The sequence below is a fragment of the Callithrix jacchus genome, chromosome 15 (assembly GCF_049354715.1).
Source record: "Callithrix jacchus isolate 240 chromosome 15, calJac240_pri, whole genome shotgun sequence".
Classification (NCBI taxonomy): Eukaryota; Metazoa; Chordata; class Mammalia; order Primates; family Cebidae; genus Callithrix; species Callithrix jacchus.
In genome coordinates, this window is record NC_133516.1 from 36,240,548 (window position 1) to 36,257,821 (window position 17,274).

General features: G+C 46.0%; 1 protein-coding gene across 49 annotated transcripts in view; it reads left to right on the plus strand.

Moving 5' to 3' along the window:
* Positions 1–17,274, plus strand: part of CACNA1D (calcium voltage-gated channel subunit alpha1 D) — a 322,332-nt gene that overhangs the window by 222,305 nt on the left and 82,753 nt on the right. For 26 of the 49 annotated variants that reach the window (XR_013527364.1, XM_078351159.1, XM_078351167.1 and 23 more), the window contains 7 exons: positions 4,117–4,204; positions 4,471–4,530; positions 5,526–5,552; positions 9,167–9,327; positions 10,281–10,506; positions 10,637–10,844; positions 14,031–14,151. Coding sequence is in view for 48 of the 49 variants with exons in the window: in XM_078351159.1 (XP_078207285.1) it covers positions 4,117–4,204; positions 4,471–4,530; positions 5,526–5,552; positions 9,167–9,327; positions 10,281–10,506; positions 10,637–10,844; positions 14,031–14,151 (891 nt within the window). In the remaining variant the exon portion in view is untranslated. The remainder of the gene's footprint in view (positions 1–4,116; positions 4,205–4,470; positions 4,531–5,525; positions 5,553–9,166; positions 9,328–10,280; positions 10,507–10,636; positions 10,845–14,030; positions 14,152–17,274) is intronic. The other 23 variants (XM_078351161.1, XM_078351176.1, XM_078351180.1 and 20 more) reach the window with 1 other exon arrangement.

Below are 17,274 nucleotides of genomic sequence, written 5' to 3' on the forward strand. Positions count from 1 at the left end.
TTTATATTAAAAGTAAACTTCTCTAACAAAGCTCTAACATTGCAGTTTCCTGGCATATGTCGGGGAAGAGGCTTCACAGCTTATCTGTGTGTAGAGGGCCCCCGGCGCTTATTTCTAAGTAGGGGACTGGCACTTGTCGGCGATGTAGGGAGGTCTGAGGGGTCTGCCTGTGCCCCTGAGAAGGCCTCGCCCTTTGTCAGCAATCAAGAGTCCCTGCTGAAGGGGACAAGGCCATCACCTAAATGGGCCAACCGCAGGGCCATGGAAGCCAGCTGGAAGAAGCCCACATAGTCCAGTGATTCGCCCATGACTTTACCTACATGAGTTTTTATGACTCTTTGTGTTTAGATTTTTATAAAAGCCCAGTCGTCACCAGTGCAGCTTGATTTTCATACTGTCCTGGGTCACTGGGCTGATATCCTGGAAGTAATTTGGTTGTATGTCGCATTTTGAGGGTTAATAAAGGTCATCAGAATAGTAAACCAGCACTGGTAGATAATAGACTTGTTTGGCTCTTTGGAACTTTTTGATTTGTGGATTTTTAAGTATATAACACCAAAATGTATACCAGTATATTTCAGTTTGTACTGAAACCACAGTACATACTTGATGGTGAGTGGAAGTCAGGAGAGAGTTCTCAGTCTTAGCTGTACGCTCCAAGGCAAGTTGGCCTGTTCTCTCCTCTGAGAAATCCGAGTTCGCTCATGTACTCTCAGAAGCCCCTTCTGGTTCTAACGTTCTATGATTCTTCTGTCCTTATTTTTAAAAACATAGATGAGATCCTATTGGGGCTAAAGGAAGGGAAAGTCATATCAATTTATTAACATTATAAAAAGAATGCCTAGTGGAAATGAAGGGTAAAATGTTTTAATAAATGAGGTCTTTGTTATACCCACTGAGGCTGATCTTTTCAAATACTTTTGAAAAAGGGAATGCTCTCTGTCTGCAATAGGCAGTAAGTGGCTGGAGAAGATAGGCTGCCAGTGCCCTGGCAGAGCGTGTTCTCTCCACCCAGATTTAGGGGCTGGGTCAAGGTCTGTTTCCAGGACAAAATGAGGTCTCCAATTTCTAGCATAGGCACTGTCCTCTTCCTTTTCCATCTGCCTCCACTCCTCCTCAGCCCTGGTGGCATCTTTCTGGGATACATTTATTTCTTATGTGCCTGTGGCTCTTCACGCGTCAAACAGTGATGACAGGAGAAGTTGCTGAGCCTCCAATGGCAAAGTCAGACGATAACTCAGTTTAAGACAGAGAAGATATAAACCAACAGTGATGGCCAAAGCTGATTCGGAGGTGTGGAAGATTGCTCACGCTAGATGCGTCATTGCAATGATGAAAGTGGCCAGGGCAAAGTGACTCTGGCTTGGTCACTTTGCTTCTGGGGAGCTCCAGAGCTTTTCTGAGGTGATGGAGTTAACATGTGTGGGCCTCATGGATCATCCAGCCCTGGGGACTGGATGCAGCACTCTGCATGCCTCATGTCATTCTTACCTTTTACAGATGAGGAAATGGAGAGGTGTACGGAAGTCAGGTCACAAACGTGGGGTGAAACTTAGAACCTGTGCAACTGCTCTCAGCCATCATCCCAACCCAGTTGAAGGACGGAGTCAGCTCAGAGAGCAGGAGAACCCTGCCTCACCCTCAGTGGAGCCCTGGCACATTGCTGTGAGACTATCTTCCCCTTTTTCTTGCCTTCTGGGGAGTTCAGTTTTGTTTCCTGTTTTGCCCCACGGTTAGTCTAGGAAGCAACTAGAGCATTTCATACACTAATAGTTGACATAGAGCCAGAAATGCTAAACTGATGACCCCATTCCCATAGGAAATATGTAACTTATCTGTTTCAATCAGATTGCTTCTAAAATGAAGCTTTAGGATTAAAATGGGGCAACTGTGCCAATATCTGCATGAGACATGACTGCAGAGATTAGAAAACCCCAAAGACTTAGTCTGTTCAGAAGCTTGTTCTTTTGGAAATAATGACTGATGTTCCAACATGATTAATAGTACACCTATGAGACAGCAAACTGTTAAAGAAGGAAACGATCCTCAAGATCGTGGAGTTCACACCACCATTGAAAAGACAGGAAAGTGAAGGCTCGAGAGAGGTGGCCCATTGCCCAGGAGGCTCAGAAGACAGAACCAGCCTGTGGGTTGCCCGCGTCATACTGCCCTCCGCTCCTGGTCCCATCGGTCGCTGCAGTAACCACCAAGGAAGACGCTGCACAGCGCCGACTCATGGTCCGATGTGAAAAGGGTCCCACTGTGACTTTCTTTGGTGGACTTTACAATCTCCTTGTCTTTCTGCTGAATCAGAGTGAGGAACAGTTGAGGAGAATTGCATGAATAGCTTCTTGTGTGTCTGTGTGTGTTAGTGGAGGTTTTTTTTTTAAGGGTTTTCTATGATTAGATTCAGGTTTTTTTGTTGTTGTTGTCCAGTTTTTGTTTGCTCTTGCATGAAATAATGAAAAAGTAAATCAAGGTTTGCAATTGGTTTCTTTTGACTTAGGAAAAAAGAAAATTATTCTGTGAGAGTACTGGCAATGTAATGAGAGTCTGTGATTTACTCACTTGGTCTTTGCTTTTGACACCTTTGCCTCAGCGTTCCTGGGCATGGCTGCGGAGGCTCCTGCGCAGGCAGGCTCAGTTCCTTGGGTACTTACAAGAGGAACAGATCAGGGATCTTCTCTGGTATCCTCAAAAAACTTAGAAGTAAGTTTTTTGAGGACAGACGTTCCACCTCTATCCCTGCCATTACCTTCATGGAGTCTGGCATGAGCAAGGCAGGCAGGACACAGCCCCCTGTGCAGAACTGCCTAATCCAGCTCCTTTCCCCCCAGCCTGGGCTGGGCCTCGGGATCTTCACCATCACGCTTCCTGCCCACTTCCTGTATTTGCAGATAAAACTTGAGCCGTCCTTGCTAAGGGGACCCATGTGGGCACAGCCCATGGGCCAAGCTTTACTGGTGATGCCGTAAGGTCCATAAAAACAGTTGCTAGGGTTCAGAGCCATGCCTCAGGAAACAGGAAGTGTGCTTGCATTCTCTTCGATTGCTTCCTCTCTTACCTCTGCCCTCAAGAAGAATTAGTCATTCTTCACTCCGAAACGTCCTTCACGGACCCCTGAGGTAGCTCTCTTCACAGCTGACGGAAGTGAGGTGGAGGCTGCCTGCCCCTCACCCCTGCCCCAGGTGGGCAGTGCTGTGTGCCCTCTTTGTGCCCCCACCCTCTCCAGCATGTGTTCATGGTGTTTATGGGGTTGAATTAAGTGGATGATAAAAGACACTCATGCACCAGATGGTGGCCCTCGGTGGCCCCTGGACCTCCACACGCTAGTGGGTGCGTTTTTACGTTTTCTCTACTTCCACTCATGATTCTGCCATGGAGAAGTGGGTCGGGCCCAGAGACCCCAGTCACAATGGGACCAGAGTCAACCTTGCTCTCGGGTCACAGGTTGACAAAAACCTTCTCCCACCAGTAAGACTATGTAGTTCCTTGGCACTCTAGTGCCAGCTTACTGGGTAAGCACTTTCTGTGTATTAGCTTCACAAGCTCAGCAGAACTTCAGCATCAGTTACGATAGCAAAAAATAGAGTTCTTTAAAAAATGTTGTGCATGGTACCTTCATACACTGCCTACCCCATTCACAATAGCTCTTCTCCTTCAGCATATTTAAGATGATTGACTCATGAAATGTTAGGGTTACTCACAGATATTCTTTGTGCACCTTTTGGGGCAAGCAAAGATGTACCCGTAAAGTACATTTTGGTGGCTTCTCAGTGTGATCCCAGAGATGAGGAGGATAAACTGGTGCCAGACCCAGCCACAGGATTCACTTTGATCCCTTGGCTTCCTTTCTCGGGAAATGTCGGAGTGGATAGAATTTCCTCCTGGAGGGGGACTCTGTGCTTTCCCTACAGGCCATAGGTGCAGAAGCTCACGTGCGGTGGAGATGCCTGGCTCCCTGGCATTCCCATAACCCAGCTGAGCCCCTGAAGGCCCTAGTTGCCCTCCTCCCAGGTTCCTGAGGTCTGTCTGGTGGCAGAGGCTCCCGCCTGGCCTGCTCCCTGGTGTGCAGCATGCCCTGTATGCTCTCTGAAGCCCATCTTCCCCCCACAGCTAGCATGCCCACCAGCGAGACTGAGTCTGTGAACACAGAGAACGTAAGCGGCGAAGCCGAGACGCGAGGCTGCTGTAGAAGTCTCTGGTGAGTGTGGGCAGCACCCGCCCTCCCTCCCCTCCTGTTGTCTCAGAGAAGCAGGTGGCAAGGAAGACAGTCCAGGCTGCAGCAGAGTCCCGGGGCCATCACCTTGGGTGTGGCAGGCAGGAAGCCTCCTCGTACCCCTCAGCAGCATGCTTCCTCCAGTGCCAGGGCATTCCCACCCCCTCCACTGGCATTTCACATGCCTCTTCCTGTACATAGAGCCCATGAAGAGTGTGGTGGTTAACATGGCCACCTGCTGTGTCCATTAGGTGCTGGTGGAGACGGAGAGGCGCGACCAAGGCGGGGCCCTCTGGGTGTCGGCGGTGGGGGTAAAGGCCTGATTCTCCTTCCAGCCTGGGTTTGGCATTTGTGCTTTTGAAGAAGAGCTTATGTGGCAGAGTTGCTGACTAGAATGTGCTACATATTCAAGTTTTCCTTTGCTCGTGGCACCTTCCTAACCTCAGGCCTGGTGGTTGGATGACGAGGCCCTGCCTTCTCCGTGCCTGGCACTTTTTCCCTGGAGCCCTGCACCAGCCTCTCCTCATGATGGAAGGCGCCATTGCATTAACACTCACTGGCTTTTCTGTAGATGATTTGGGCTGCAGTCGCTGGCAGGGATCTGGGGGGACCAGCAGTGCAGAATGTGCTGGGCACTGCCTGCCGTGGGGAGCCCTGTGTGGCTTGGTTTTGTTTGCTTCTTGCTGATATCCTTCAGGTTTTATCTCTGTAAAGTGCAGGTGTCATTTTTAAGAGAACTCCATCTTTCTCTTGGCAGAGTTTCATAAAAATGATGTGTTATGGGCAGAATATGCAGCCATTTGTGAAGCGATTTTGCCTCCATTCTCTTGCTCTGCCCTCTCTGAGACACCATGAAGCAGACAGAGAATGGGTTTGTCATCCCCATCTTATGGATGAGAACGCTGAGGCCCAAGAAGATACGCTGCTTTCCCATAATCACCCAGTAGGAGAATGGCAGTGCTGGGATTCCTTGTGCAGTAGTAGAAGCAAATGCTGCTGTCAAGATGAGTGGCAGGAGACACTCTGCTGCCTTCATTTTGGCCCCTGCATCACTGCCTGCTGCCAGGGACTACAGGGTATCTGGCTGAGTCTTCCCACCTGGGCCTTGAGGGGGCTCAGCCTGCTCCTGTGGCCCTGGCAGCACCCAGATTTCTGCTCTGGCCTTGCCCCTGCTATCCTGCTGTGGTAACCAGGGGTGCTAAGTCCAGGCTGTATGCATGGCTTTTATGATATCTCAGCTGCAGTGATGGGGAGCAGGTGCTCAAACCATCACAACCAGTCTTAACACTTTTTGTCTTTCTTTCAGTCAAGCCATCTCAAAATCCAAACTCAGGTCAGTATCTTCTCTTTCTTTCTTTCTTTGTTAGCCTGTGTGTTGCCTTTGTATGTTCTCAATTCTGAGTTTTACATAGAATTGCTCTGGACTTGAGTTTTCCTCTATGGGTTATAACATTGATACTGAATTGCAGTCAGTCAGTTGAATCCTATGAGCCTGCCTTAGGGGACAGTGTAATAGGTGCTAAAGATCTCCCTCAAAACAAACCAACAAGACCCAGTAAAGATTTTTGCCTCCCCATTAATCTCCTTGTTCTCTGAGTCATTTCCCTAAGAGAGCTGCTGCTCAGAAGCATCCCAGAGAAAGGGAGTTGAAGAAGCCTCCCAAGGTACTAGCATTGCTTGATGTGCATGCAGGTTACATTTTCAGCTGGTACTACTCATTGAACCATATACCTATGATTTGTGTACTTTTCCATCTGAGTGTTGTTTTTCAACAAAAACATTTTCCTACTGTATATAAACATTGACTTAAAATAGACAAAGACCTAAAGATAAAATACAAAATCATGAACATTCTAGAAGGAAACATAGGAAGTCTTTGTGACCTTGAGTTAGGAAAAGGTTTCTTAAGATACAACACCCAGTATACTTTCTGTAACAGAAGAAAACAGACACATTGGTCTTCACTAAAATTAAACTTCTGTTCTTCAAAAGAAAATAAAAAAGAAAGCTTCAGACTTAGAAATATTTGCAAAGCACATTTGATAAAGGACTGGTATCCCATCTGTAAAAAGATTAATACATAAATAAGAGTGCCAATAATAGAAAAACCCAATTAAAAATGGGCAAAACATTTTAATTGGCATTTCACCAGAGAAAGGATGTGGATGGCAAATAAGCACATGAAATGACCATCAATTGTTACAAAAATGCACGGTAAAATCACAGTTACCACTACACACCCGTTAGAGTGGCTCAGCTTTAAATATCTGACAATGCCAAGGATGCTGATTGGTGGGAACTTTCATATAATGCTGGTGGACTTGTCAGATGACATAGCCGTTAAAAACATAGGTTGATAGTTCCTCATAAAGTTTAAACATATATTTACTGTATTTATATTTGGCCCAGCCATCCCATTTCTGAGGTGTTAGTATAAGAGAAATGAAGATATATACCTGCATACAAAGTTTTAACATGAATGTGTATAGTGGTTTTGTTCGTACTTACCCCAAGCTGGAAATAACGCAAACGTCCATCAAGTATGAATGGGTAGACACGCTTTGGTTCACCCATATGATAGAATATTGCTTAGCAACAAGAAGGAGAAAACTGCTGAGACTTGGAGCAATGCAGATGAATCTTGGTAGCATTTTTGCTAAGTGAAAGAAGCCAGTCTCAAAAGGCTACATAGTGTACAACTCTGCTTATATGACATTCCAAATAAAACAATAGGGACAGGGCAGATCAGTCCCTGTCTGGGGTGGGGGGTGAGGTTGGTGGATTGACTACAGAGAGCCATGAGGGAACTTCTTTGAATGATAGAAATTTTCTGCATCTCAATTGTGTACACCTAAAAAGTGTAAATTTTACCATATGTAAATTATATCTCAGTGAATCTGACTTTAGAAACAAAAGGGCCAGGCATAGTAGCTCACACCTGTACTCCCAGCACTTTGGGAGGCCAAGCAGGAGGATCACTTGAGCTCTGAAGTTCATAACGGGCCTGGGTAACATAGTGAGACCTTGTCCCTACCCAACAAAGCCAAACAATTAAAATGCCTTCTACGGCTTCCTGTTGCCAAGGTGGGCATAATGCCCCCATCACCTGGCTCTGCTTACCCTCAGCCTCATCCCTTGACCTTCCTCCCATATGCCTATGTTGTAGCTAACCTGGGCTGTCTTAGTTTCAGAGTGCCACACGCTGTTTCTTCCTGCTTTGTCCCTGTGGCCCTGTGGTCTCCTTGGGGTAGAGTGCCCTTCCCTCTGCCCCCTGAGTAACTCTTACTCATGGATCAAGATCCAGCCCAAATATCTACTTTTCAGAGAAGCCTTCCCTGACTCTTCCAAAGAGTATTTGTGGCTCCTTTCTCTTTGCTCCTGTACCCTGCACCCTGAGAATAGCACTTAGTGTGGATTTGCAGTCAGTATTTACAACAACCCTGTATGCTTTACAGGACCAGGGACCCTGGAACCTTGCCTTCTTCATTTTCATCCACCCAGTGCCTGGCACAGAGTCAGTGCTCAGTAATGCTGGTCTCATGAACAGGCCGGGCCACTAGGCACTAAGAGCCCGGCAAGGGGCAAGATGGGGAGTGCTACAGGATTCCAGGGGATGAGACAGTGAGGCTTCTGGGTTTGAGAGACCCTTGCGCCTTGTCACCACAGCATACAACAGACCCACCAGGGCTGGGTCTTTTTCAGGCCACTTAGTTTGCGTGTGCTGAGTTAATGCATCCCAGGAGAAACCCAGCTGTGAGCGGGATAGTCTTTAGTGTCCTTAGTAGAGTTTTTCCATGCTACCCAACATGTTAGAAGCTGCTCTTTCCATTGGAAACTGCACAGCAAGAGCAGTAATAAAATGCACCTTGCGAGATCCAGGTTTTGGTAAAGAATTGGCACAACTCTCTGCTCACTTTCTGGGTTGCAGATTGTTTTTTTCTGCCTAGCAACACAGCTGAGTCAGCCAGGCTGCAGCTTGGGCAGCCTGGAGATTCCTCTTGACTCTAGCCTCCAGAGGAAGGGCCCCATTGTAGTCAGTGAGGCAGCGCAGCCTGGAGACCACTGACTTCACCAATCTGCTGGCCCTTTCCTGGGATCTGGGTCGCTGAGCTGCTGCTCATGGCATTCTTTACCAAATCACCCCCTTGTGGCAGGGAAGGTTTTCCAGAAGCAGACAGGCTAAGGGAGAGAACATGTCCTCTAATCACAGACAGGAACTGAAGGTAGGTGGAGGACATGCTACTTGTCTGTTTGGCTCAGCTCATTTTATTTTTGTGAAAACACGATTCAATATTGGCTCTTCTCCTGAAGGTATATTTTGAGCATCACTAGTTAGAAAGGGCACCTGATGACTCAGTATGAAGTCTCATGTCCTACTCAGCTTTGACAACTCTGCCAGGCTCTGGAGGAACCTCAGAGATTTAAGAAAGGATTAGAATATTCCCTTTAAAAAACTAGCTTTGTAGCACTTTGCTGCCTGGTAAATTCTGCATGGTGACTGAGGTGCTGCAAGAGGTGTGTATATAAGCGAAGCGGCTCTCCGCACTGATGCACGAGCAGATCCACGTCCCATGTGGTGGATACAGGAACCACGTGTGTGTGCAAGTGCAGTTTTGCATCTGCACATGAATCTCTGAATATCTAGATTTTCTAACCCACTTAAGGGCTGCATGTGACAGATTCTGGAATTATCTATAAGCTGTAAGGAAGGAAACTGATAGCATGATCACGTCAAGATTATACTTTTAAAAGTTGCATTTTAAGACCAACATAATTTTTATTATGAGGTTTATTAATTTCTGTGCCGTTTGCTCTCATGTTTCCTTCCTGCACTCCCACCCCAATCTGGACCTCCAGAATGAAAGGCAAATTATTTCCCAATCATATATGTTGGCTACTCTGATGCTGTATCTATCATCTAGGGAGTAACATTTGCTTATCTTTCAGCCGCCGCTGGCGTCGCTGGAACCGATTCAATCGCAGAAGATGTAGGGCTGCCGTGAAGTCTGTCACGTTTTACTGGCTGGTTATCGTCCTGGTGTTTCTGAACACCTTAACCATTTCCTCTGAGCACTACAATCAGCCAGATTGGTTGACACAGATTCAAGGTACAAGCAGAGGCCACTCCTTTTTTGTTCTGAACTAGGGATTTCTGTGGCTGTCCAACTGCCATTTGGTCTTATCTGATTGCCATATGATGAAGTATTGGAACATTTCTAGTGAGGACAGACTTGGATGGTAGCACCATCCAGACACAGCAACTACCAGAGTGAAGGTGCTGTCCGTGCTGCATGATGAAGCACTTTGGAGCCACCTAATGCTAGGCGTCTAATTGTCCTAACCCTGAGCCAACCTAAGACCAAGAATTCTTGGAGTTTGAAGGGACCTCATAATCCCTTCTCACACCCCGGTTGGGAAGCCTCACTTTCCCCTATAGTACTTCTGGCAAATGGTTTTGGTTCTCCTGCTTTGAATGCTCCAGCACACGAGTGTGAGACTCTCATCCCCAGAGACAGCCCATTCTGAGTATGTCAGTTTCGAGTCTTTGAAAAGTCCTTCCTTACATCCAGTTAAACCTGTTTCCTTCTACCTCTCCATCCTGCTTGGTAGTATTTTTTACTGTTAGTAATGACATTGATAGGTGACTGCTTCTGATATCAAGATGACATAAACAAATTCAGACAGGTGTTCTTTATGTGACTGAATAAAAAAATATATATAACCTGATGGTGTCAAGGCAGAATCGTAGGCTTTTAGGGCTGGAAAGCATCAGAGATTATGTGATGAGCTGCCCCTTCCCATTTTGTCATCAGTGACACTGAGACCTGGAGAAATCAAGTAACTTCTCCAGAGTCACACACCTAGCTAGTAGCAGAAGCAGGACCAGAGCCTGATGGAGAGACTATCCATGCGAAGGCCACGTTTCTGTCCTGGGTGAGGTAGTGAAGAGAGAGACAAGGTATTGGTGTATTTCCTATGGGGCCTGATAGGGAGGCATGAGGGGCAGGAGTAGTCTGCCTTGCAGGAGACGCTGAGGATGGGTGCCCCTTCGTCTTTGCAGATATTGCCAACAAAGTCCTTTTGGCTCTGTTCACCTGTGAGATGCTGGTGAAAATGTACAGCTTGGGCCTCCAAGCATATTTCGTCTCTCTTTTCAACCGGTTTGATTGCTTCGTGGTGTGTGGTGGAATTACTGAGACCATCTTGGTGGAACTGGAGATCATGTCTCCCTTGGGGATCTCTGTGTTTCGGTGTGTGCGCCTCTTAAGAATCTTCAAAGTGACCAGGTAAGGAAATGTGGGCCCCACTGGAAATGTTTTATGAACGTGAAGCAGCGACCAGTCAGTCCCCGGGCAGGCGTTGTTCTGCTCTGTCCCCATGGGTGTTCTGAGCTCACACCCTCATCTTGACTTATAGGCACTGGACTTCTCTGAGCAACTTAGTGGCATCCTTGTTAAACTCCATGAAGTCCATCGCTTCGCTGTTGCTTCTGCTTTTTCTCTTCATTATCATCTTTTCCTTGCTTGGGATGCAGCTATTTGGCGGCAAGTTTAATTTTGATGAAACGCAAACCAAGCGGAGTACCTTTGACAATTTCCCTCAAGCACTTCTCACAGTCTTCCAGGTGAGTTTTCCCTCCTTGTCCTGAAAAGCACATTGTGAGCAGCAGCTAAAACTCCTCTGCCTTCTTGTGCACAAACACTCAGGAAGACAAAAGGATTCCATTTTTGTTCATCTCTGCCCTAACGATAGACTGGTAAATTTTGTGCCATGTTAGTTATTTGTTCTGCATCATCCTCCAGCTATCTATGTTATGTGATTTAATGTTTTGTTCTGTTTTTTGAGACGGAGTCTCACTCTGTCACCTAGGCTGGGGTACAGTGGTGACACAATCTCAGCTCACTGCAACCTCTGCCTCCCAGTTTCAAGCAATTCTCCCACCTCTGCCTCCCAAGTAGCTGGGATTACAGTCTCATGCCACCACACCCAGCTAATTTTTTGTATATTTTTTTAAGTAGAGACGGGGTTTCACCATGTTAGCCAGAATGGTTTCAATCTCCTGACCTCAAGAACCGCCCACCTCAGCCTCCCAAAGTGCTGGGATTACAGGCTCGAGCCACTGTGCACAGCCCTTAGCCCTTAATATTCTTTTAAAAAAAAGTCTTCTAGCTACATTACAAAATAATACACCAAAAAACCCTTTTTTACACACACACTCCTCCCAGAAAACTTTTTGATTGATTTTGTGAGGTTTCTTTGAAATAGACTCTAAAATTCTCCTGTTCTTTGCTAATTTTTGATGGCAGGCCAGTTCATAATCCTAGTTATAATAGATTACCCAATAAGTGAATTCTCATGCCTCCATGCTGTGGTGTGTAGTTGGAGGAATGTGACAGCTGTTGGCCGCTTCTGTCCTCCTTCTGAGGTTCAGTGAGGATGCAGAGTCTGAGGGTGCCTGTACTGTGGGCTGCTGCAGGCACTGGCTGAGAAGGGAGTGGTGGTTGCAGAGAGGCACCGATGGCCCTGCTGCTCAAGGAGCAGCACACACTCCCCTGACTCTAAGCTGAGTGTTCAAAACCCTCCTCCTTGGACAGGGTCTGATAGATAAGTTTAAAACACCTACCTGTCCTCATTGCTTGTCCTGTGTGATGTGAGCTGCAAAGCCCTGCCAGAGAGGAAAGGCAGCAGACAGCTGGGTCCTGGGGTAGCCCTTTCTATGCCTAGCTGCCTGCCGCGGATGAGTCACTCACCCATTTCTGAAGAAATCCAGCAACCAAAAGGATTGGTCTGGACACTGTTTCCCACGTGGTCATTTTGAGGTATATGTAATTACTGCTATAAGCCATAGTTTTGTTGTTTGAATTATACTTAAATTTTGGCTGCTAATTAGTCATTCTTTTTTTAAATTTTTTTCTTTCAGAGAGACTGGTGTCTTTTTTTTTTTTTTTCGTAACATATGCATATGGCACAAAATTCTAATGTTACAAATGAATATTTTCCCAGCCAGCCACGAATTTCCACTTCTAGGAAGTAACCACCATTAGACAGTTTCTTGTGAATTCTTAAAGCTGCATTTTCTCATAGCTACAACTCAGTTAAGCTACCTATAGGTGACTTTCCACAGACAGGAGTTCACTCTACGTGCTGTTTTGCATCTTGCTTTTATCACTTCAAGTGTCCTCAAGAGCCTTCCTGCTTGGTCCATAAAAGGCTGCCCCTCCTTTGAAACGCTGCATCTGAGTGGTGGTACAGATGTGCCATTGTTCATGTGACGGGTCCCCTTGCTGCCAAGCATTGAATTCTATTCAGTCTTGGCCCACAGAAACAGGGCTCCAGTAGGTAACACTGAACACACGTCAGAGGACACATGTTTTGACCGTCGATCTGTGGGATAAACTCCCAGAAGTGGAACTGCTGCTTTAGAGGGTGTGTCCATTTTAAACGTTGCCACCCTTGCCCAAGTGATCTCTTTACCTTTGAATTAGCTCATCCTCCTCCCACAGTGCAGACACTGCCCATTGCTTCACTGCCTCTCCCTGCAGCAGGGAGCACGTTTTGGGATGCCCATCAGATAGGTGAAAAAGGTGTCTCACTGTACTTTTAACAGAGAGTCCTCTTATCAGGAGTGAAGTTGAATGTCTTTCCCTGTGACTCAGAGCCATCAATAGTGCCTTTTCTGTGAATTACATTATCTTTTCAATTCATTTGCCCATTTTTGTTTGGTTGTGATCCATAACAGTTTAAAAATATCTAGTCCAGCTTGAAGATAAAGGAGCTCTGCCTGTCGTTGAAAGATAGCATTTTTTCATTAATGTTCTTACTCATCTGATTCTATTTTATCATGGATTGAATTATTAATTATCAGTAGAGAAGATTAAATTTCAGGTCATTGGTGGTATCTACTCTTGATGTGGTTTTGTAAATTTACATGAGACATTTAGAATTTCCTGCTTCTGTAATTTCATAGATGTAATTCTCCATTTCCACAGTTGTTGGGCTATGTGGAATGCTACGAAGCAGGTAAAAGAATGAGATGTGCTTTCTGACTCAGAGTGTTTCCAGAGTATGTTGTTGAATGAAAAAACAAGCCAGTTGCAGAAAACTTTGCATAGCATGATACCCTTTATGTCTGAAAACTCAGAGAAGACACCTAGTGCTTGTTTTCTTTGTATATAAACATGTTTAAACCTGTAGGTGACGGTTCAGAGAGACATAGAAAGAGCATGCTTTCTGGGGAAGGGACTAAAACTGGGCTGGGTGTAATCAAAAAGCATATAAGTCTTGGTCGGGCGCAGTGGCTCTCACCTGTTATCCCAGCATTTTGGGAGTCTGAGGTGGGCGAAACACTTGAGGTCAGGAGTTCAAGGCCAGCCTGGCCAACATGGTGAAACCCTATCGCTACTAAAAATATAAAAATTAGATGGGTGTGGTGGCGGACACCTGTAATCCCAGCTACTCAAAAGGCAGAGGCAGGAGAATCACTTGAACCTGGGAGGTTGAAGTTGCAGTGAGCCAAGATCAAGCCACTGCATGCCAGCCTGGGCGACAAGAGTAAGACAGCATCTCTAAAAAAAGTACGTGAGTCTTAAATATAAGGTTTGGTTTTTTTCACTTGCAGAATTAACCACCTATTTGTGTAATTAAAAAACAATGTTTTAAAAATTTCGTGGGATAACAAATGGATTTGTTCAGTGCAAACAGGACTGTGAAAGGCAGCTTAAACCAGATCTAGGCAGCCACCAAGGGGCTCTAAGAGAGTGACTGCAATTTGTGAATCCACCTGCTGGCTGATACCAGTTTGGCTTCTCAGATCCTGACAGGCGAAGACTGGAACGCTGTGATGTACGACGGCATCATGGCTTATGGGGGCCCATCCTCTTCGGGAATGATCGTCTGCATCTACTTCATTATCCTCTTCATTTGTGGTAACTGTATCCTTCAAGCCGACCTGCTTCCTTGTTGCCTTCCTTGTGCGTTTCTTTTTCTTCCTCTGGATTTTTCTGTGGTGATGATGGTGGTAGTAGTTGTGGCAGGGAGGTGAATGCCTTTACCTTATTAACTCAATATCTGCTTTTCTTCCATGCGGTGGGGGGACAGCGTCCTATAAGTAGAATTCCAGAGAGGCTTTGCAGAATGTGTTCTGGCTAAGAGAAGCAAGCCCAGGAAAGGAGCATGAGATAGCACATGTACTGGTACCAGAGGTTGCTCAGTTTGTCCTCATGTCTCCTGTATAGTTCCTGAGAGGCGGCTGAGAGCAAGGCCAGGTGGTTCTTTATGTTATCATTCTTGGGAGCTTAGGCGTCCAGCTGTGACTTCCTAAGAGCCTTCGTGACTTATGGGAGCCATCTTTGTGGACTGACCTGTGCTCCCTTGGGCTGATTTCACTTTGCTGATCTGTCCATCTTTGAGGATCAAGTGTCTATTGGCTAGCTGCTAAATCATGCTGTGTAACTTCTCTCTGACTTAGTTTACTCTTTTCCCTGCCAAAAGGCACTCTAATCCTGGACTTCTGGCACTGGCCCTTGGATCTGTATTTCCCTCACTCAGACCCTACCTGATCCTGTAGCCTTTGGTTCTCTGTGTCTTATCTCCAGGTCCTTCATGCCCTGCACCAGACCTGGTACACAGAGGCCTTTAGCAAATGCTTGATGAATGAACGGCATACACACATGATACTACATCTGGGTCTTCTCCCTTCCATTTTAAAAGGTCCTAATCTGGATTCTTCTAAGGGGGCTCAGATCTCTGAAGGTGTTTTCTCCTTTATCTTGTCTGGCTCACTGATGAATTTTCTTCAGTGTGGCAACCTCAGTACAAGGGCAATGCTTTGTGCTATATGGTATTTTATGAAAACCCCATATCAAGACATATACATCCTCCTAATCCCTTGAGTTGGCTCTAAGGCCCCATCCACCAGAGGCACCCTTACCCTATTTCCCACCCAGAGAAAGTTCTTCTCTGAGGTCCCCTCAGATTTTATCCATATGTCTCTTACCACCTGTAGGTTCTTCTATCTACCGGATTTTTTTTTTTTTTGAGTTGGAGTCTCACTCTGTCGCCAGGCTGGAGTGCAGTGGTGTGATTTCAACTCACTGCAACCTCCACCTCCTGGATTCAAGCGATTCTCCTGCCTCAGCCTCCCGAGTAACCAGGGATTACAGGCACGTACTACCATGCCTGGATAACTTTTATATTTTAGTAGAGATAGGGTTTCGTCATGTTAACCAGGCTGGTCTTGAACTCCTGACTTAGGGGATCTGCCTGCCTCAGCCTCCCAAAGTGCTGGGATTACAGGTGTGAGCCACCACACCCAGCCTGTCTACTGGAATTTTGAGTGGGCATTCCTCCAGCTCCTTAACTAGATGATATGCTTCTTAGGTTAGAAATCTTTTTGGTATTCACATCTCTCAATAGAGTACAGGATCTTGCAAATAGCTGGCCCTTGGTAAATGAATGGTCGTTACTTTCTTTTTCTGCTCTCCTCGTGGTTGACTCTTCAGGCCCCAGCAGCATCCTGGACTGAAGTCTGTGTAGAAGTAACCGCTGGGGCTTCTCTGTGGTTGCATGTTGTTTTCTTTGTAGCACATGTCACTATATCAGAGGTGCTTAGGGAATGGCTTACGTTCTGTCTTCCCCAACTAGAATAGATATTCCAGTGTGCCCCCAGCACGCACAACAGTGCCTGGCACATTGGAGGTGCTTGGTAGATCTTTTTGGATGAATTCCAGAGCATGCCACTCTTTAGGCAGGTCTAAGTAGTGCCTCTAAATGCAGATGATGGATTTTTCACTGGGAAGTTGTTTGTTACAAGCTTGTAAGATCTTGCTGTGGCTCATCACTCTGGATTTGCTTTCCACTACCCAGAGGAGTTGAGGGTCATTGCAAGAGTAGAGAGATCATTGTTTCTTCGCTGAGATGGAGGGGAGTACTCAGTACAGCTAGTTTCAGCACTAAGCCCTTGTCTGAACTACCATTACCCCATGCTCATCCGAGAAATGCCCACGTTACCAAGCCATCTCTGGCCCAGGACAAATTGCTTCCTCTGACTCATTGCAGCTCCAGTTAAACAGGCCAGCATGTCAAAGGCTCTTTGAGGCTTAATGTAACTCACGCACGTTTCTCTCCTGTTTAAAGCCTTGAATGATTAGTCAGGCCTGCAGTTCCCTCACAGAGAACTCATCATCTGTTCCTTGTTAGGTTATGTTGGTTTACGTGTTCAGCAACCCATTGAAACAACAGACTCCACAGGATGTGTGGGACAGTGCTGTGCTGCTCCTGTCTTGGGTCTCTGGGCTCCTGCAGTTTTGCCTACAGATGGCCAGGCATCAGGCAGAGAGAAGCATTCGTCATAGAAGGGATCTTTCTCACTTACTGCCCTCTCATCTCTGTGCTTCTCAAAAACATACTTCACTGCTAGTGAGTGAGAAACAGCCATCTTCTGATTTGGGGGCCTTGTTCAGAGTACTTGTTAAAAACAAAAACATTCAGGAAAACCATGTATACAGTGTTCCAGTAAGAGCGGAAAGACACGATAATGTGTTCAATCACCCAGCCTTTTGTTGTCTTTTTTAACTGGAGCTGCAGGGAGCCTCAGGAAGCAGTTTGTCCCAGACTGGAGATGGTAAAAATCAAGTTCAGGCACAGTGATCAGAGACCCAGCTGCAGTGAAACTATTCCCAGCAGCCCAGCACCAGCTGGCAGTGAGTCAGGCACACTGTAGGCAGTCAGTGTTTGTGCAGTGAAGGAATGAATGAGTTATCTGCAGACTCTGAAGGTTATTTCAGAGGAGAAAGTCTCATACTGTCTTGTGCAACTGGATCATCATTTGAATTACTTGCAACCTTTGAAGCGATCTATTTTGGAAAGCCCTCCTCTGAATATATATGTTGTAGTTGTAGTGTGTGTTAAAAAAAAAAAAGAAACACCGAAACTACTTTTTAATTATACCATGTTTATGTTATAGATTGTTTTATATTATGTATAGCATCGCTATAGATATGTAGACCTATGGACACAGACACACACACAGAAATGTTGAAGTTAGTAGGTTTTCA